The 21654-nt window shown below is 42.6% G+C and overlaps 1 protein-coding gene across 11 annotated transcripts in view; it reads right to left on the bottom strand.

Annotated features, from left to right (window-relative positions):
- The window catches only part of ADGRL3 (adhesion G protein-coupled receptor L3), a 518922-nt gene extending 505246 nt beyond the window's left edge, over positions 1-13676 (bottom strand). For all 11 annotated transcript variants that reach the window (XM_029911933.1, XM_029911932.1, XM_029911929.1 and 8 more), the window contains exon 1: positions 13427-13676. In XM_029911933.1, the coding sequence (XP_029767793.1) occupies positions 13427-13481 (55 nt within the window). In that variant the 5' untranslated portion in view covers positions 13482-13676. The remainder of the gene's footprint in view (positions 1-13426) is intronic.
- Positions 13677-21654: the final 7978 nt, after the last annotated feature.

The raw sequence follows: 21654 nt of genomic DNA on the forward strand, positions 1-21654 counted from the left end.
AGGAATTAATTTCTATATACATCAGAACTTAAGTATCAGTTTACTGCTAATTCACTGTGCTACAAAGTCCTGCCAAATGCAAATAAACACTGTTCCGTTTAGGAAGTTAAAATAGTCTTTGCAGGCTAAAACCAATAAAAAGTGTCTGTCAAATTTGCAATCTGCAGATGAAAAGCATTTGAAAGTTAAATCTGAAACCCCGACTGAAGCAACACTGTGTTTTAAACACATTATAATGCATGGTTATTATTACCTTCTCTACTCAAAGGGTAATTTAAGTGCCATTTTGATATTCTGTATGAACAAAGAGGTGTCACATTAAGGAAACTGGTGTCAAGTCCAGGAAATTTGTGAAAATCAAACCCTGTCTCTAATTGTGCCCTATAGCATTTCATTTCAATGGCAGTATCATGTATCCTCATTGGCATCATAACATTTGCATTACACCCACCCTTGCCTCTGTGTAAATACAGTACCACATCCTTACATTGGTTGGCTGTGAGAACATAGGAGTTGTTCTCTTCAGTTTCCAACAGGAAACTGAGTCAGCACCAGCATGTGCGAATGCTGGTGTGCAACTACAGCAGGCACCCGTTTTCTTCCAGGACATTGTGAGGATTGACACTAAAGACTAAGCAGCTTCTTTAACTCTCTTTGCCTTTACGCATCAATGGTTATATTTGCTAATAAAACGTATTGTTGCCATGTATCACGTTATGCCTGGGAGAGTTCCATTGTTGATGGTGCATTACAAAGGGTTCAAGCCAATACGGAAATACCTTCAAGGCCTATGCCGCACTGGGACTCAACTTGTCGCACAGGACAAACTTTAAAGGATAACACCCCTGATGAGATCTCAAACATGAAGCTACACTGGATACACAGTAGTATCTAACTACACAGACTGCCAGAATGTTATAACTGTCATCAGCCAATGGGAACTATGGTTAGGGTTTTTTGTTTGTTTTTTAACTGTCCTTTTTGTAGGATATTGTATTGTACACCCCTCCCCCACAGCATATGAGACAATTAGATTGTATTAGCATTAAAGGTGTATAGTTCACAGGTATATGTGTGAGCTTGTTTATTTTTATTCTTTTTTGGGGGGGCCTCCAAATTTAGCTTTGAATTTTAGATTTGGATAAAGTCAAACAGTAGAGGAAAGCCACCCCTGATGGCAGAACATATAAGAAACCACCAAGATTTGTCCAGTTCAGGGATGAAACCATGCAAAAAATAACAAATTACTGAGTTGAAAATAGTTTACAACTACAATGTATATGGATGCTTACTAGCAAACTTCAATCGAGCTTTTGGTGAAGTTCAGGGTTTGTCAGACTGGTCAAAACATGGGATTTTTGTCAAACAGAAAATTTATTTTTTTCAGCAGAAATTTGAATATTGAAAATTTCAGCCCACAAAATTACTTTTGATTTGGAAATACTGCCACAGTGTGTCATGGGAGCTGTAGTTCAGGTGCCTCATGGCCACATTCTTCTCTCTAGATAGCCCTGGTAGGACTACATCTCCCATAATGCACAATATGGTGGTGGTGCATCATGGCATTCCCCGGCCATGATGGCTCATGGAAGATGTGGTCTGGATGGGGAAACCAGCCCACAGAGGAGAATGGGGACATGTGGCAACAGGAACTACAAGGGCCATGAATCAACACAGCAACATTTCCATATACAAATATTTAAATGTATAGCTGAAATATTTCAGCTTTGGGGTTTTCATTTTTAATGAAAAAATCAAATGTCCATAGAAAGCATATAATTTGTTACAATGCTTCTACACTGCTCTAACTAGCTTTTGAAATATTTTCAGATTACCTGATTGGTTACTATTATTTTAAATTAATATCATTGTGTACAAATAATGTTGTGCTAACATAAGCACTATCAATCAGTGACTATATATATGAATAAAATGATGGAGGAAATAGCAGCAGCTCCAGAGTGAAAATCACATCAAGCTATGCAGATGAAGGGGAATGTAAATTATACAATTTCTAATCGGAGCTGGATGTGTGTGCATGTTTAAGTGGGAGTGGAGGAAGAAGCCAAAACAATCTATACTCAGACCACTTTATTCAGAAGCCCGGTTTCCATAGATGCACACAGCCTACAGCCTCCACTGACTTCTATGCAATTAATGCATTAAAAAACCCCAGCAATACTATGGTTTGATGACTGCTGCCATTCCCATCTCATTATCTCAGTTTCCTTACGTCCCTAAGGTTGCCCTACTTTAAACTTCTCACCACAATGGCATTCCAGAGCGATAATGAATACACAGGACCCGCTTAAATGTTATTTTCAGCGCCATTCTATCAACTGGCCAACAAGGGATGATGCAGCTAGACACGTCAGCACCTCTCCAGAGGTCAAGTATTTTATGCACGTTATAAATTTAGTATCCAAAAAAGGGGATTGTATTAAAACAAAGGATACCTCCTCTGCCCCCACAGTGCTGAGTTTCTGAGTCTCAGTGCATACCAAATCACCTGACCCTGAGATTATAAAGCTCACCCATGCAGCCCCTAGAGATTTTAAACTCTAAGGAAAATAGAAAAGATTGGGTAAAGAGGGACTATATAGACTCATAGGACTGTAGGGCTGGAAAAGATCTCAAAAGGTCATCCAGTCCACTCCCCACACTGAGGCAGGCTCAAAGATGCCTAGACGATCTCTGACATATATGGCAGAGCAGAGAAATGAGGTCAGCAAGCAAAGCCATGGATTCCATACAGTGATTCTATTGCCCTGTTAATGTTACTGAAGGGTTACTGGTGGGTTTTTTGGTACTTGGCCTGTTTATTCCCAGCATGAACATTTGGAAATTGACTTGCAAATATTAATTTTTTGTTGCATTACTGTCAGCTTGCATATTTAAAGAATAACTTTCAGGTAAATCACCCTTTTCCTTCAGCCTAAGATTCCACCAGGATAAAAAAAAATGTTAGGAATAAAATAAGCACTTGACTATCTATAAAATACACCTGAATAAGCCTGCAATAATTGTAGCCAAAAAAGGATGCATAAAACCTCTTAAAGTCTGTGAATGGCATAATAATTTTAATAGCAAATTTTTATCTTTAATTATTTTATATCATTACAACATTACTAGGTGACCTGCTTATGTGCCGGTCTGCCCTTACTCTTATCCACCTACCCCAACTTTTATCAAGAGGCTTGATCCATGGGACATCAGATTTTTTCACAAGGTTTGCAATCTGCTAGGACATTCTTACCTTTGATGCATCAACTCATGATGCACACAGGATTAATCTAAATAATTTGTGTTCTTCCCAACAGGATTTCTACCTCCACCAGTATCCAGTTCTGTAGATGCACGAAGACCATATCACGTATGAAAGTCAGAAGCAAGACTTCATTTCAGTTCCCAGCTCGGCAAAAGGTTCCAAGTCACTTTTTCTATCCTGTCACTTATTTCCCCATCTATACAATGGGGATAATACCACTTCTCTGCCTCGCACGGGTGTTGTGAGGATATATACATTAATAGATTGTAAGGTGGTAAGCCAAGAAGGGCACATAGGTATCTAGATAGGATGTTATGCCCCCTTCCGCTCATTGGAACTATGAAATCTGTATGCTCAACTTGTGCCTTGTTCATAGTAATGGGCATCATGCTTATTCAACTGAACAGGAGAGACATATCTAACTATAGGTGAAAGCAATCCACATTGAAAGGCGACAGTTGTTTTACTTGCTATAAGAGTGCTCTCGTTCCATTGTTTTCGTAGTTTTAAATGGTAAATCCTATCAACAGTATGTCTTGGACAACTGAATTCCTAATTAATTTGGTCCGGCGCCCAAATCCTGTTGGATTTCAGCAGAAGTTGTGTGCCCGACTCCCTTAAGCTCCGCTGAATACTCCAGCCTAAATACAAGGGAGAGCTGGAGTGTATCAAGGTGATCGTTCCACGTCTGGCAGCAGTAGAAAGGATTAAAGAGTTAAGACCCTGTCAGAATATTCACTTACCAATTAGCGTTTATCAGCTCGCAAAGTCAGTATCTGTGCCACACTGGCTCAGCGTGCTCTATTTGCTGTGCACAGAAACAAGCAACTAGAGTTTATTTATTTTTATGGCTGTCTGATATTATAATATATGACTTCCAAGCAGTTCTGTCAGCGGTGCATGCAGGCTGGAAGGTGTCTACTGATTATATAAATTTATTATGTATTTGGCTTCTGACCAACAGGCCAATTTCTTTTTTCAATCAAATGAAGTAGAACAACCAAACATTATTAATTTTGCGTCCCTAGAATTCCTCACAATGGTAACTAATAGTAAATTTTTTAATTAAACATGCCTGTAAGATCACAGACAGCAATGACAGGACAGATTTCAATTCATGTCAGTGAAATGGAAGTGTTAAAAATAGAACCCTTCCATTAGTCACATTTTAGATGACTCACCTGTGTAAAAGTTTAGCTTTTTGCTTGGTTTTTAATATTCAGTGACCTGGATTTGGATGGAAGATGGGATTCAGCTATTAAAAAAGAGCATTCTCACATGAAACATGTTGCCAATTACACACTGCTATGTGGGCAAATAAGTTGGCAAAACATTATTTCAGTGATAAACATGTTTTGGCCATAAATCCATCTTGTTATTTTAATGGCCGACTTCTGTCTTGCAAAGTAAATCTGTGTCTCAGCCAGTGGAATAACGGGACTTCTTTCCACATGAGATGTTGTCAGCCTTAATGCCTGAATCCTCCTTCCTAGCAGAGGGGCCACACATTCAAAGGAACAGCGCTGATCTGTTGAGTGATATATGTGGTATACACCCTGTGTGATTATTATCAGCCTTCTATTTTTTAGAACGACACACTAGTTTTATCTGCCTGTAGAGATTCTGCCATGCAGCAAGGTTCACAGCAGCCTGTAATTTACAACGCTGCTGAGCTACCAGGCCATTCCAACTGTTCTGCGCTATTGTAGCCAGCCTAAAGTGCCTGCTTATGACCGATTGCCTAGCGTTCTCCTGAGAGAGTGTACCACACACGACAGGATGCATGGCGGTGTATTTGTGATCTACCCTCATTACTAAATCATGCCCTTTGCAACCTCCAGTTTTAGAATAATACAATTAAACATTAATAAATGACCCTCGCCCATTTTTAAGCTGTAATAAGAGAAGAACAATCCCAATCTAACTGGAGCAGTAGCTATGATTGCTACTTACTTCTAGAACAGTTTGAAGGTGAGCAGCAATGCACGATAGAGCAGCAAATACATTATCCTCACCAATCGTGGGCTGAATTTCTTCCTCCCACCCCCATGCGATGTGCTGGGCTCCAAAAAAGCAAACGACTGAAGGCAAGATGTGCTTGTTTCTGAGAAGGGGCAAGGCAGTTACCCCAGCTGAGCAAGGGCTGGGCACACAGTGCTTCGTTTGCTCCCCGAGCAGTTAGTGCCACCACCCCCACTGGACTCTCCACATGAGCACGGAGGAGGAGGAGGAGGCCAGAGCTCTCCAGGCTCAGAGGGGAGTGAGTACTGCACCCTTTCAGAAACACCCCCCTAGCAGAGACTGAGGGTAGGAGCCCAGGCTGCTCTAAGTTAGACAGGCCATTGGGACAATCTAAATTATGCCAGGGAGGGCACACAGGTGGCTCGGAGCCAGCAGCCATCCCCATCCCATGGGGTGCCACACAGAATCTCATTGCTCAGCATGTTTCCAGAAGTTAAAGCACTTTCAAATGTCATTTCTATTATGGCTGCTACAGCCACCTTTTGAAGAGTAGCTTTAGAATATGCAGTAATATGACAAACTACAGACAAGGCCACTGCTCAGACAGTTATGGCTCAATTCTGCTATATAGGCAAAGCACAACAGTAAGGCCAGTGTGGAGCACAGCATCCCAGGTGGACCTGATGGGATTCGGAGAGGAATTGGAAGACAAATGTTCTCTTAGTTCACAAGCATGCAGACGGGGATGCAGCCTACTCCTCCCTCCCCTTGCTGTACTGATCTCCCTCGGCATGGCTCCAACCCCTTCGGAACGCCATGCATGCCCAGAGAGGCAGGTAACACACACTGCCTGCATTTCCCATGGGCACTGACTGCAAGCCAGCCCTTGTGCAGGGCAAGGGCCAGGCTAGCCACGAATGGGTCGCCTTCCTTCCACTACACATTTCAGCATTAAGAGCATTATCAGAAAGAAAGACAGAGGTATAAATACTGTAACAAATCCAGAAAGGAATACCTTAGAAGGGAGGGAAAGAACAGGGACACCTCTCTCATAAAGGTAAACATCTGCAGTTAGTATCCATTATTTGTATTACTGTAGTACCGAGGAACCTAATTGAGGATCAGGGCCCCAGTGTGCCAGATGCCACATAAACAAGAAGCAAAGAAAACAGTTCCGCGCTCCGGGAGCTCACAATCTGTAGTCAGAGTGTAGAAAATATCAAACATGCAATGGCCTCTTGTTATAACGGGAACACTTAGGCAATCTTAGCTACAGGTGCTCCACCCATAACTGACAAAAATGTTGATGTTGTTTGAATGGCAGATGAATTACTCTACAATAAAATGGTGTTCTGTAATTTCATGGTGTTTCAGGCCAGGTGGGATGCTTAGATCACCTACTCTGATACCCTGTCTATCACAGGTTTGTTTGATTTTAAAGAACGTATCTACATGGCTATGAGCACGTGAAGCAGTGATGTTAGCAACCCATGACTACCTGTCCCAGAAGGATTTATTGACCTACAGAATGAATTCCAATGAACAACACTGCATTCTTATCATTAAGACAACCCTTTCCTGCAGAACAGAACACATTTTAGATGTAAGGTTTTAAGGCATTTTCCAATCATTTTCTCCCAGTGTTTTTGTGCCAATTTTTAGAGTCTGTTTTTATGACACTTGTGACGTGAGCTACAGCAGATCAAACTTACCAGCAGCAGCATCACCCTGCTGCCAATTTGCTCCAGACAGTGCAGTCTCTATGATTATTCAACCTTTGCTGAGACTGGTAACAAGGGTGCCATCTGTAATGGTGATTTTTGTTGTGGGGGTGTCTGTCTACTTTATGAACTAGACAAAGATTGAATGGCTCAGAAGACTGGCCCTGGGATAAGGTCTCCAGGTCTCATCGAGATCAGATAATAAGTAACTGAAATAAATTACCCTACAGAATGACTGTTTGATAGCCTATGTGAAATGAGTTGCTGATCCCAGTGCAGTTTTTGGCAGGCAGGTGTCCACATCACAAAACTCATTTAGTGGCTAGGGTGAATAAATGCATCTAAAACAACTCCTGAGATCTTAGGACCCAGCAAATTCCTGTCTTTCTCTCCTGCTGTTCTCTTCGTGAACGTGTGTTAGACTTCTCAATACTATATTTTGGGGCATTTTATAACTTTGGAAAAAATTAAAACAAAAACATTTTAAAATTACAGTCAAATGTGATGGGGAGTAAATTATGGTACAATAATTCACACTTAGATGCACAAAGGCCATTTGGCCTTCATCCTTTGTGCCTAAATGCTTCGGGGGTGAATTACCACACTGTAATTCGCATGCTGTCATATTGTATGGCTTAATTACCACGATGAACTCAGAGCACACGCATTTAGTTGACTGCCAGGGCTCAGACACCAGGCTTGCCATGCAACAGCTTCAAGCTGGTCACGTATCATGGGTAGTGGCATACAGATTATTCACTAAGAATCCCACTTTCCTTCTATAATAGTGAGAGCAAGTAGACTAATCTAAATCAGTGTGGTACAATGCTTTGGTCCAGAACAAAAAAACCCATGTGTTCTGGATCTATGTAACATACATATTTGAAAAACAAAGGGAGGTGGTAATCCCTTGATATGTTTATTTGCATGCTCGTAGCCAGAATGCTTTGCCAACTCATAGCTACTATCTAGTTTTCTAGGTGTGAGCGATCTGGGAAATTCATGAAAAATGTGCATGTGCCTAGCAAACATTGTGGATTGCAAGTGAAAGAAGAGTTTGCTTGCTTTTAGCCTCCATAATGCATTGGTGTATCTGAACTCTTTGAGCAGGCACGTTTGCAGAACACTGAAGAAGAAGGATAAAAAAAAAACAGAAATCCCCCTATTTACTCTGTGTGAAATTCACCCCTGTGTAGAGGGCCCAGCACACTGCCCTTTGCACCACTTAATGGCTTAAGTGAGAATTAAGTGGTGCATAGGACCTTTGCAGGGCTGAATTTCACCCTCTACCGGCTTATAGATCAGACCGCCATCAGCTGGAGAATTTAATACTCCTGAATTTAGTACTGTGCTGCTAATAAAAACACTGTGGTATACATCTGTGGTCAGCCCTTTTACCAGGAAAAGCTTTTCTTTCATCACCCCGTCTCCTATAAAAATGGTGGCTCTGCTGCAGTAATACCAACTGCCTAGCCTAGCAAATATTATAAATATTTCAAGGATGATTAATCTTTTAAAACATTGAAGTTAGGCAGAAGCCTGGATGTCAACTTGGCTATTTCACAACTAATAAAACATGTCTCTTGTATTTCACTGTGACTATATAAAGAGTAGCATACAAAAGGCAATTACCCTCTATTCACAAGCTAACATAACACTTGTACAAGTATAAAAGAAACAGAGCATGTATTTTAAAAGGTGGCAGTGCTTCCACAGTTTTCCAAAAGTAAGAAAGCAAACATTCAGCTCACATTAAGCAGCTCTCTATCACCAAGGACCAGCTTGCTAGCATCATATACTTCCCAAAGAAAGATAATGCTGATTGCTTTAACAGAACCATTGTCACCAGACAACTTCCAGTGCTGTTGAGGAATAAATATTTCCAAGGCTCCCACCAAAAACAACACAGAACCTGGCCCTGAACCCTGACCTGCTAATGCAGTGAGATATCAGCTTGTCCTGTGAACGCCACCTCCTTATAAAGAAGAGACCTCCACCACCACAGCTGCCCACCAAAAATGGCAGTAAATGGTACAAAGGCCTTAGGAAGGCTGGGAACAGAATAGCAGGTGGGACCCTCTCCTCCCAGCTGCTGCAATGCATGACTGGACAGGACTGCAAATTGCTTTTCTGCTGGGCAAACAACATTTACAGTACTTCAGCCCCAGCTTAGACTAGTTCTCTGAAACAGAAAGCCAAGATAGCCCATGTCCTAAATATACAGAGGTCAGTTGAAAATGATTTTGCTAGATCTGGCTGGAGTACAAATCCTCTTGGGCATCCTGGTTTCTGGAAATCCAAGATGAGACCAAAAATAATCATGTGACAAGACATTCAGGGTATAGATCTCTCGGGGCTGCAGAGGTTTGCATCATTTTTTCAGAGCTATTAAGAGGTTCAAAGTAAGAGATCATTATCTGGTTAGAGATCAGTGTAATTTCAGACCACACACACCTGTGTTGCATCTCTCTCGGCCTGCTGGTTAGTGATGTAGAAGTCTGAATTTTGTTTTTATACAATGCACTGAGAAGCTTTACATCTAAACTCACCTTTAGCAATACATTTGTGTTTAAATAAGATGCCAGGGCAGCCTAGGGGTTTGCTGCCCATTATCAGCGTCTGAGTGTTTTCCACATTAGACTGGCATTAGAGCAAATGGAATTCATGGAGCTCTGTCTGTTCACCCCTTTTAAGACGGAAAGAAATCCACCTCGTTGGGGGGAGGGCAGGTTACTTGGTGGGGTTGGGGAGGAGGGGCTGTAACATCTGAGAAGGTCATTATCCGTCTACAATAAACATGCTTGTTCCAGAACAGGCTAAGGGACAGCTTGCAGGTGGCTTGCTCAGGTGCACATTGGGGCAAGTGAGCAAAGACAATGCTCCCTGAAAGTCCTGTTCAAAGGCCAGACACAAGTCTGGACCTTGTAGCCCCTGGACAATGAAGGGATTCTCTGCAAAGGGGGCCAGCAGCGGTGGGTGTAGGGCCATGGTCTTACACTCCCTTCTCCACTCGCCACCTTTCAAAGAGTGGCAGATCCAGCTGTGTGCCATGTGTTGCAGAGCCCCCAAGAGGAATTGCAGCAGACCCCTGGTCATCCCCTCCCCAAATGCAGTGCAGAGCCAATGGCTTTGGGCTGCAGTCTGGCCCGAAATGTGCATCTCCCCCAGATACTGCATGACTCCTATGAATCCCAGCGAGCTCAGCGGCAAATTCCCGTCATTCCAGAGCCCTCCGATGTTATTTTTGCTTTTAACGTTGCTGTTTTCCACTTCAGCTAACTCTAGAACTTTGTGTACTGGGAGCAGCTAACAGAGCAAAGGGTCAATTCTTGGGTTGACTGGCTTCATTAGGGCAGCAGCAGCACCTTTCAAACGGGTCTGCAGTGAAGGAGTTTCCTACTGAATAAATTAGCAGGTTATGGTCTTGCGTAGAGGTACAGAGGGCCAGCACAAGTCCTGTGCATCACTTCAGTCCCACTACAGCCCAAACACAGGCCTAAGGGCAGGGAGAATTTCACTGGTATGTGAGGCATGAAGCAGCACTGGACAAAACTGGAGGTCTGTGTCTGGGTGGTGTTTATGGTGCAGCAACCATGACAATATCACCAAGGAAATGCAGCAATTGAAGTTTTTTCCCTGTATCATTTCTGCTGAACAGCAAGATGAAAGCATCCCACTCAGGAAGTGTCTCTAGGGGGTTGTTTCGTCTCACCCAGCAGTGCAGTCAAGCGTCGTCTGACCCCACACCTGAGATCACAACCTGAGGCACAGAATATGCGCCCAGAAATGGTATGCCTGGCATGTCTTCTTACACAACTGTGTGACTTTGAACCTTACACATTTATCTGAGGTTGGAAAATGTAGCCAAAAAAAACAAATGTATGGCAGCACTGGCCATGCCTAGATATATATCTATATATGCAGCAATCCTTCCATTGTCCCAACGTACAAGAACAAAGTGTAATGTACAAGCTGCAGATGGAAGAAGGGGCAATCAGATTACCAGAAAAATAAGACTCAAAAAATACCCCAATACAAATAAAACCCCACCAATTAATACACATCCCTGGAATTATCCTGATCACCAGATACTTTCACAGTTTGTAACAACAGAATCCAAAACATTAAATCTTGATACGGTCTTAGAAAACAGCTTCCCAGGCAAACCTTCTGTCTACATTAAAGAGATCTCTTTGGAGACAAGAATGAGAAGGTCTTAACCAGATTAATTTCATATTTAGCACACGGCTGAATTCTGGCTGCTGTGTGTACTTACACAAACTCTCCAGAATGATCCTCAAGCTGGAGAGCAGAAAATTCCACACTTAATCTGCTTCCCCACCCCACTCATGGAGACACTGCTGTGCAAATGGTGTGGGATAGGGCCAGAAAGAGCAGCAGGTAATGAGCTTTGCAGATTTTGATACCCAAAGGGACCATTAGATCATCTACTCTGACCTTCTGTGTAACTCATATTTTAGTGGGTGCACCCTTCCCCCTACATTAGGCTAAATGCATGCTCACGAATTACTCCTATTACCCTCCTCCTAGCAAAAACACCATGAACTGCAGTGGGGCCAGGCTCTGGTGGGATGGCTGCGAGCTTGGCCACCAGCAGGGGTTGAACCAGAGCTCTCCAGAGCTCATACCACTTGAACCAAAAAGCCAGGTGCTGTAGCTGTAACAGACTCATAACCTCTGTGGATCAGCCACACTGGAGGACATGTAACACACACTGATCAGTGGGTTACAAAGGGTCATCGCTAACACCGAGGGGCCTGATTTCCCACTGTGGTGCCCCTTGTTGAGTCACTGACACCAGCCATGCTTTCCACTCAGTTTGCATAGGAGTAAATGACTCTCCAAAGAGCAGATCTGTGGGAAAAATCAGGGCCCCCCGGTTTTTGCATCTTCAGTGTCTGCTCATTTGTGGGGCAACGGGGGAAGGGATAGCTCAGTGGTTTGAGCATTGCCCTACTAAACCCAGGGTTATGAGTTCAATCCTTGAGGGGGCCATTTGGGGATTTAGTTGGGGATTGGTCATGCTTTGAGCAGGGGGTTGGACTAGATGACCTCCAGAGGTCCCTTCTAACCCTGATATTCTATGATTCTCCTAGTATTCTGGCATTTTCATTCAGCAAAACTAGCAAGCGAGCTCTCAGACTACACTGGCACTCTGACTAAAACCAAAACTGCCAGAGGGGCATTTCAATTGTTAATTGCTTTAACTATTAATATTGTTTAATTATAAAGATTTGCAAAACAACATTTACCATTTAACTTCCTGAGTAGAACCAACAGCTCCTTCCATAATAGCTTGGGTTTTTTTCCAGCCACCATTTTTTGACACCATTTAATTATAAATTAAAATTTTGAAATCAGTGGGAAAGTTTGCTTAAACACCGTGAGAGAGAGAGCGCGCGCTCTAGGGCATAAAGGTGGCAAAAGCGATGCCAGTAGACTCGATGCACTCTGTATTTTTGTTGTTGATTTTCCTTCCCCATTAACGCTAAAGCCTTAGCTTTGGGAAACTACCACATGCCAAGAGTGGATGTGGAATTCTCTCCAAGATATTCAAAACTAGGAGCCTAAAGCCTACACCTAAATCAATGACTTGGATTGTCCAGCGTGCTCCCAATGACCTGACATTAAGGCCAGAATTTCAACAGAGCTCAGCTCCCCTTAAGGCCCCCAAATGGAGTTGCCAGATTTTCAAAAATGCTGATCCCCTCCCCCACCAGCAGGTTCTTCTCGGCACTCAGCAATTTAGAAATCAGGCCAATTATTTTAGGAGCTTAACTTTGGGTTCCTATTGTTAAAAACATTGCCCTATAAGCCCTGTCCACATAGTGAGATGGATCCGTTTTCACTTTTCCTTAATCGGTGATGCAGAATAGATTATAATTACTTGCTTAAGATAATACAAAATATGATGGCCACCGTGGCACGTTAATATGTGTGCTAACAGCATCAGTGATGATAATTTAGTGAGATCCCATCCTCTCTGTAGCTGTGGTTAATGTAGGTTACGCTGTACAATGCATCTCAGAGATCTCTAGTCACACAGGGTGGAATTCAATCCCCATGCTCAGGGCCAGGACAAGGTGTGACTTAAGTGGTGCCTACCCTGTGTGCCGGTCCTGAGAACAGGGCAGAAACTCAGCTATCACGGACTGGACAGACTGTCTAATGTAAATCTCCAACGTGACCTCACACGCATCAAGCAGTTTGGTTCATAAACAGCTTTTTTACCTAAGGCCAAATAATGATTCTTTATTGCAGGCCTACTTTGCAATAATGGAGGCTGGGCTTTTCAAAGAGATGTAAAGGAGTTTGGTGCCAAACTCTACTGAGTTTCAATGGGATTTGGCCTCCTCACTGCCTTAGGTCCCTTTGGCCCTAGAAAAAACAATTTCACACAGATTATATAGGCAAAAAACCTAAGCACCCCACCAACTCCCCCCACCTCTCTTACCATGCACTGCTGGTGCTAAGAGCATTGTGAAGAACAGCAGCTGTGATGACCACATGACTGTGGAATATAACTTGAAGGTACCGCGGCAACGAGCGTTTCCAAATAAAATGAAGTAAGCGTCCTCTTGTTCCTTCGTCCAGAGCTCCTTCGTAGGTCCTCAATTCACATCCACAGGGGAAGGGGAAAAAGCCAACCAAAAATTATAATCATAAAAATTAAAAAAAAACAAAACACAACCAATATCCAGAATCGAGACCTACAAACAAAAGAGAAAGAACGAGGTCAGTAACAAAAACAGGTGATTAGTGCATGGCAATCAAGACAGCAGGTTTAAGTACAAACAGGGGCTCCCTTAACACAGTGGTTCTCAATCTGTGATCCGCAGACTATGTCTAAAGGGTCTGCAAAGACAGACTGAAAACTGACTGAACAGAATTCAACTATATACACAGACAATAGATTTCCAAAGGAGTCCGCACCTCTGTTCGAGCTATTTTAGGGGTCCGCAAATGAAAAAGGTTGAGAACCACTCCCCTCACAGGCCTTTATTAGCTGTTTGGTAGGAACACACAATGTACCTCTGTGCAGAGGGCCAGCACTTCAGCCTGTGCATCACTTACGTCCCACTTACTCTTTCAAAGAAGGGCTTCAATGGCTTTATGTGGTGGCCAGACCTCATGGAAGCCTTCTGCTCAGGGGTGAATTTTAACCCCAATAACCCACTTTCCCGCTCCAATGCCTGACATACAGAGCCAAAGCACAGGCACCAATACGTTCAGGAGAGCGTGCACTTGTAGTTGTATGTGCACATCAAGTGACTGCACATGCGAGAGTCCAGTCAGGCACTTGGGCTCGACCGTGCCTTTAAGCACAGCACTGAGCAAGGGGCGGAGCATAAACTGCCCTGTTCCAAGAGTAGTCTCAGAAGGCGCTGTGACTCAGACGCTTCACTGAGGCACCAGCCCCCTCTGCTTCCCCCTTTACTCTAGGTGGGTAGGAACTTCCTGCTATCCCACAGCAGCAGCAAATCACAACACACCCAATGCTAGCTCAGCTTTGGAAGACAGGGAATAGGGAGTATGGAGCCCTCAGCGAGGAATAAGGGGAGTTCTTCCTTCCCCTTACTCTCCTGTGCTGACACACAGTCCCAGCCATAGGCCAGCGGGTACATCAGCCATGTGTGGGTACGTCAGCCGGAGCAGCGCCATGCATGGTCACAGATGTACCCTGGCACATGCACCACAGGCCTCCTGTTTGAGATGTTTGGCTTGCAAAGGCTTTTTTGTGGGGGATGGATGGGTTCTTCTATTTCTCCTTGTGTCCTCACCAAAGGGACAGCCCTGGTCACTGGCATTCTCCATACAGCCATGCCCAATACAGGGGGAAGCAGCGCAAGCTTCTGCAGGCAGCCCCACACAGAGCCACAATCATTACCTTCAGGAACCTTTTAATTTGTCCCGTGGCCTCACTTTTGCAACTGCCTCTGAAGGTACGTCTATACTGCAATTGGAAATCCGCGGCTGGCCTGTTATTGTGGTGTAGACATACCCTGGGTGGCCAGTCCGTACCAATGGTGCTGGGGTTGTGTGATACGTCGGCTAGAACCTGGCTTGGGACTTTCTACTCAGGCCTTCAGAACAGACATCAGATGGACTAAGCGCTGGGTCGCTGACTTCAAACCAGGCCAGGTTCTGACCCAGTGGCCATGGAATGAAAGGGTCCACATCTCCTTTCCAACCCCGTCACAGTGCCTGCCCATCAGCACCTCATTCGACCAACTTCAGTTCAGCCCTGCAATTACTCATTTGGGGACCCAATGAAATGGTCTTATCCAACCTACACTCTTATATAGGGAAGTGTAGGGAAACTGTATGTTTGAATGGAAACAGTCCCCTTCTTAATCGCAAGAAAGATTCTGACTAGCCACCATTTTTTGTCCTCATAGAGGAGGATTGAAGGATATAGTGAACCAAACCTTGAAGAAAACAACAACTATAGAGTTAAATCATGCCACCAGTTTTAAGCTTAAATTCCCTGTTGACTGCAGTGGTGATTTCTGCTTAAAACCGATTTATAAAATATGATCAATTGTAAAATATTTGACAGCTTTGTTTTGAAGTCCCAAGACTTTGTAGCCTTCACAGCACTGGCCTAATTAAAAATCTCTCCAAAATCTGTAATCAGCATAGGCTATTCTTGCCTGAGCAATGCTTGCTGTTTCTGCCAACTTTGGTTCTTACACAAAACCCAGTGTGAGCCAAAAAGCATATGAAAACGCTTGTTGCATGCCACTGCTATCTGGGTATATTTCTGAAGCTTGGACATAACAATGTTTCCTTTGTTTTGCCCTTCAGTCCCTGCTAAATCAAACCCCGCATTGTTCTGATTTATACTCTGTATAACCAAGTATCATTACTTCCAACAAAAAATATTTGCTTGTATCACAGTTTAGTCTGAGCTATTTTTTCCCCCCTGCTGTCATTTGCTCACTCAACTGAATGGTGGCACTTGTTTTTCAAAGCTTTTACCCAGCTTTGCAGCTGGGATGACTGGAAGCCCAAGGTTAGTGGGTAGTCAAGCGACTTGTTTACGGTCACACTGCTAGTGATGATCTCTGTCTCCGCATCATGCACGTTTTCAGGGCTTTGCTATTCTAACCACGAGTCATCACGTCCACTTACAACATTTTAAGCCTAATTTCTAAAATGGAACAAAATTATTGAATATTTTAAATTATATCTCCTACATACAATGAACATCTGTAGGGGTAAAAATGAAATTGTTATGGGTCAAGCCTTTTGATGGGGGGGGAAGGGGGGGTTGGAGGAACACACTCAAAAAAAGCATTACAAGAAGCAGAAAGAGGCTCGCAAAATAAAACAAATCCCATCTACGGGGTTCTCTGGAGGTAATATTTGGCCAAAGACAATGAGAGAGAGCAGCTATGAATTGTCCAGCGTAGAACATTTAATTTATTGATAGCAAGCAAGGGACACACCTCCAATGCAAACAAATGAAAAGTTGCATTTGACCTACAGGGGACTGGATTTGAACCACCAAGCAAAGGCATGCTGCATTAATTTACAAGAAGGTTCTGCTGAACACTGACCTTTCTGGCTGCAGGGATGCCACCATAAGCATCACATCCTGATCTGCTGTCAAGCATTGCACTAAAGTGATTTACACACTAGCAGCTACAAAAGCACAACTCTTCAGAACAGAACTGACTGAAAAGCAGAGAGCCCAAGGAAACTAAGGCATTAGGAACCAAAAATGTACTGTCCGATACTTGTTCAAGATGATCGTTCTTTAAAAGGCATTATGGATATACTGATGGATACAACACCTAACAAGTCCATTCTTCAGTGCTTTATGTCAACCAGCACACCAAGGAGTCCTTGTGTTAGTTTAATGACATTAGTCTAAGGGAGGAAAAAGAAATAAGGAAATTGACAAGAGCTAGTCAATGGCTAGATGTGCTGACTTCAAAGCGGAATTACAGCAGCACAAATAAAATGTGTTCAAACCGCATTGAGTCACTGGATTTGTCAATGCCTTAAACCATGTGTGATGATTTACAGTGGTGCAAAGTGGGTGTAAAATACCAGCACTCTGATTTGGCATTGTTACATAATCAAGCAGGTGTTCATAGTGCACAGGGGTAAAAGACCACACAAAGTGCAAGAATCAGCCCCATTATCAATCTCTTAAAAAAAAAAAAGTAAATTTAATATCCAATTTAACATAGATGTGATGTTTATTCCTGTTAAGTATGCATGGATATAATTTAATAGCTATGGAAGAAACATACTGAAATTATGCACAAGAGCAAACAGCTTTGGAAGTACCCAATAATAACTTGATTTGTTATTTTTTCTTTAGATCTTCAGTAGCACTAAAGCTAGTCAGCCAGCCAGCCACTACTTGCCTAATAGTTTTAAACAAACAAAGCATCACAGCTTTGTATTCTTTAATAGAAAAACAGCACTGCATTTCTTATCTCTGTCTTTGGTAAAAGTTGCTTACTTAGTGGGAAATAAGCTGAATGCTTTACGCAGATATTGATTAAATTCACTGTTTGCAAGAGAAAATGCCTGCAAGTAATTAACCCTTGGATGCTAGTGATTATGGGAAAATTTAGCCCCACGATGAATGCAGGTCTCCATTTTCAACATCTGTCGTTTAACAAGAAGCTACTTCAGGAAATGTTTTCATATTTTCACTCAGTGTGGGGGAGAGATAGGAAGGGTAATGCAGCAAAATGGAAAATATATACCTTCTGAAAAAAATGCCTAAATTACCAACAATATTAAAGTAAAGTAAAAAGAAACGTTCAAGTTAAAAAAAAAGTTACCTGTCTTACTAACACAACTTTATATTGTTAAAAACAGAAAGAATTGTAAACACTTGGTTTTTTTCTCTCTCTCCATGTTTTGTGCATTTCTTTCAGTTCCAACAATGAAAAGAGAGTGTCTCCCTCCTCTGCTCCCTCCCCACCAACCAGTTTCAAGTCATTTTCACTTTCATGCTTCCACTAACACCACACTGCAATGTGTAGATTGTAAATACTGCAGGGACATAGTAATTTCTTTAAAACTCTTTCCACTGGAATTTTTAAATAACCACGCAAACATTTCTGAGGTATTGTAAAGGCAGATTTGCCTGAAAACTTAGATTTGGTGCTGAGGTTGACCTGACATTGTCCCTCTTGAAGTTTCACGCGAAACCACACAAGCAAGGAAATGCAGAGTTTTCACAAAAATTGTCTCCATTTTTCCAACAGAAAAATTTCAGAATTTGAAATGTTTCCACCTGCTCAACTAGACAGTTCCCCTTTTCTACTGTGGATCCCAATTCTGCGCCCCTGGGCCTGTAAGCACAACAGTTGCCTACTTAACCCTTTCATTACACTGGTCTACAATTTTTGAGAAGTCGTCCGCTTCAGAGATAAAATGTGCTATTTATTATGTATTTTGATGTGCTGAATTCAAATATGACAATTAAAACAACTGATTGGCTACTGTTTCTAAGATATTTAAGTTTTTACATTTTATGTCTATGTATATTGTGTAGATAGTAGAGTTTTAATCATAAATTGTAAACCTAGGTCTTTTCATGTGTTTATGGTTGCTTTACATGATAATATTTCACCTGTCCTGTTTATGTAACACTTTAAAAATCAGCAAAAGGGTTATATAAATAAAATTTATTATGAAACAAAAGGCAAAAAACTATTCTGTACATAGTTTAGTCCTATTCAGTGTCTACTCGGCGCTTCTTGGCTTGTCTCTCGTATTCATTAAATGGAGCATCTCTTGTCACTGTCCAGCAATAGTCTGCAAGCATTGATGGGCTCCATTTGCCCTGATAGCGTTTCTCCATTGTTGCAATGTCCTGGTGAAATCGCTCGCCGTGCTCGTCGCTCACTGCTCCGCAGTTCGGTGGAAAAAAATCTAGATGAGAGTGCAAAAAATGTATCTTTAGTGACATGTTGCAACCCAGGCTTTTGTATGCCTTGAGGAGGTTTTCCACCAACAACCTGTAGTTGTCTGCCTTGTTGTTTCCGAGAAAATTTATTGCCATTAACTGGAAGGCTTTCCATGCCGTCTTTTCCTTGCCACGCAGTGCATGGTCAAATGCATCATCTCGAAGAAGTTCACGAATCTGAGGACCAACAAAGACACCTTCCTTTATCTTAGCTTCACTTAACCTTGGAAATTTTCCACGGAGGTACTTGAAAGCTGCTTGTGTTTTGTCAATGGCCTTGACAAAGTTCTTCATCAGACCCAGCTTGATGTGTAAGGGTGGTAACAAACTCTTCCTTGATTCAACAAGTGGTGGATGCTGAACACTTTTCCTCCCAGGCTCCAATGACTGTCGGAGTGGCCAATCTTTCTTGATGTAGTGGGAATCTCTTGCACGACTACAGCAGTACTTTGTGTATCCAGTCTGCAGACCAAGCAAGAGAGCAACAACCTTCAAATCGCCACAAAGCTGCCACTGATGTTGGTCATAGTTTATGCACCTCAAAAGTTGTTTCATGTTGTCATAGGTTTCCTTCATATGGACTGCATGACCAACTGGAATTGATGGCAAAACATTGCCATTATGCAGTAAAACAGCTTGAAGACTCATCTTCGATGAATCAATGAACAGTCGCCACTCATCTGGATTGTGAACGATGTTGAGGGCTGCCATCACACCATCGATGTTGTTGCAGGCTACAAGATCACCTTCCATGAAGAAGAATGGGACAAGATCCTTTTGACGGTCACGGAACATGGAAACCCTAACATCACCTGCCAGGAGATTCCACTGCCGTAGTCTGGAGCCCAACAGCTCTGCCTTACTCTTGAGTAGTTCCAAATCCCTGACAAGGTCATTCAGTTCACCTTGTGTTATGAGGTGTGGTTCACAGGAGGAGGATGGAAAATGTGGGTCCTGTGACATTGATGGTTCAGGACCAGAAGTTTCATCCTCTTCCTCTTCCTCGTCTGAATCAAGTGAGAATGATTCTGGTGCATCAGGAACCGGCAGTCCTTCTCCGTGGGGTACTGGGCGAATAGCTGATGGAATGTTTGGATAATGCACAGTCCACTTTTTCTTCTTTGACACACCTTTCCCAACTGGAGACACCATGCAGAAGTAACAATTGCTGGTATGATCTGTTGGGTCTCTCCAAATCATTGGCACTGCAAAAGGCATAGATTTCCTTTTCCTGTTCAACCACTGGCCAAGATTTGTTGCACAAGTGTTGCAGCATATGTGTGGGGCCCACCTCTTGTCCTGATCTCCAATTTTGCAGCCAAAATAAAGGTGATAGGCTTTCTTAACCATAGTGGTTATACTGTGCTTTTGTGATGCAAAAGTCACTTCACCACAAACATAGCAGAAGTTATCTGCACTGTTCACACAAGTACGAGGCATCTCTGCTCACTTTGGCTAAACAGAAATGTGTCCCTTTGCAAAATCAAACACTGACAAATAAGAGAGCACGACACTGTATGATTTCTAGAGCTGATATAGGGCAATTTGTTCAGCAGAGTGATGGAAGCTTCATTATGATTGCATCATCCATGACTTCTAGGAATAACATGATGCAATTCATATCATGTATGACGCAATACCAGCTTCAGATTGCATCATTCATTGTTTTGCCTAAAAAGCAAGTACTGTCCAAACCTAGTCATAGATTTATTCATAGATCCAGTCAAAGATGTATTTTAGTCATTTCTGGTTTAAATTGAGATCCCTTCCCTTTATAACTCACTTATCCTCCGCCATTCCCAAGTCAAGGGTCGTACATACTGACCCAATAGCATATCTTGAAAACTAGAGCCAATCAACAATTTTAAGCATCATTTTTGTTCTCAGTGACCCAGAATTAGTAAAGTTTGACTACATTTATTTCAGAAGCATTTTGGCTGTAGAGCAGTGTTATTCGTTCACTAACCCTCAAGAGAGTTTGGACTGCTCCATACCCCAGTCTCTATGCTGCAAGAACTGGGTTTAAAATAGCTGTGGGCTTCCCTACACGGCACATGAGTGCACCCCAAGCAGGGTGTGACTACAGTGCACTCGCTTGCTACACAGGAACGTCCCACATGAACACCCCTACAGCACACAAACTCCTGTAATGCATTTAATGTCCTTTAATTTCAACAGCAGAACATCAAAGTGCACTACGATACTTCTACTGCCCTGGAGAAGTGTCCACATGGGATGTTACTGCATGACAAGCTAGGGCGCTGGCTTACGGCGCACTAATGCCCCAAGTAGACATGCCCTAATTGTCCACTGCATGTTCACACCTACATCCCTAAATGGGAGGCAGCAAATGCTGGCTGGCATAGCCCAGGTCTTCCTCCAGTGAAGCAGTACAGTCGCTCCGAAAGTTTGGGTGCCATTCACTTGTTATATAGTATGTTATTTAACTACACTAAATCCATTCCTTTACTCCTCCTCTACGTATTATGCAGCTTCTCTTGATAAATATTTGCAAAGGTGTACAATAAGCAAAAACAGTGGCAACATCTCATAAATACCAGTTTATCAGAGCTTCTCAAATATCACTACAATGCTATTTACATTCTCCTGCGATGAGCAGCCCGAACAGCGTGGGACTGTTGTTGAATCAAATATAGTCCCATGCACCACCTGTTTAACCTATAATTTAAAACGACAACGAATCCTTTGGATGTAGTAATAGCTTTACAGCAAAACAACGC

The sequence above is a fragment of the Terrapene carolina genome, unplaced genomic scaffold (genome assembly GCF_002925995.2).
Source record: "Terrapene carolina triunguis isolate 2854851 unplaced genomic scaffold, T_m_triunguis-2.0 Scaffold136, whole genome shotgun sequence".
In the NCBI taxonomy this organism is placed as follows: domain Eukaryota; kingdom Metazoa; phylum Chordata; order Testudines; family Emydidae; genus Terrapene; species Terrapene triunguis.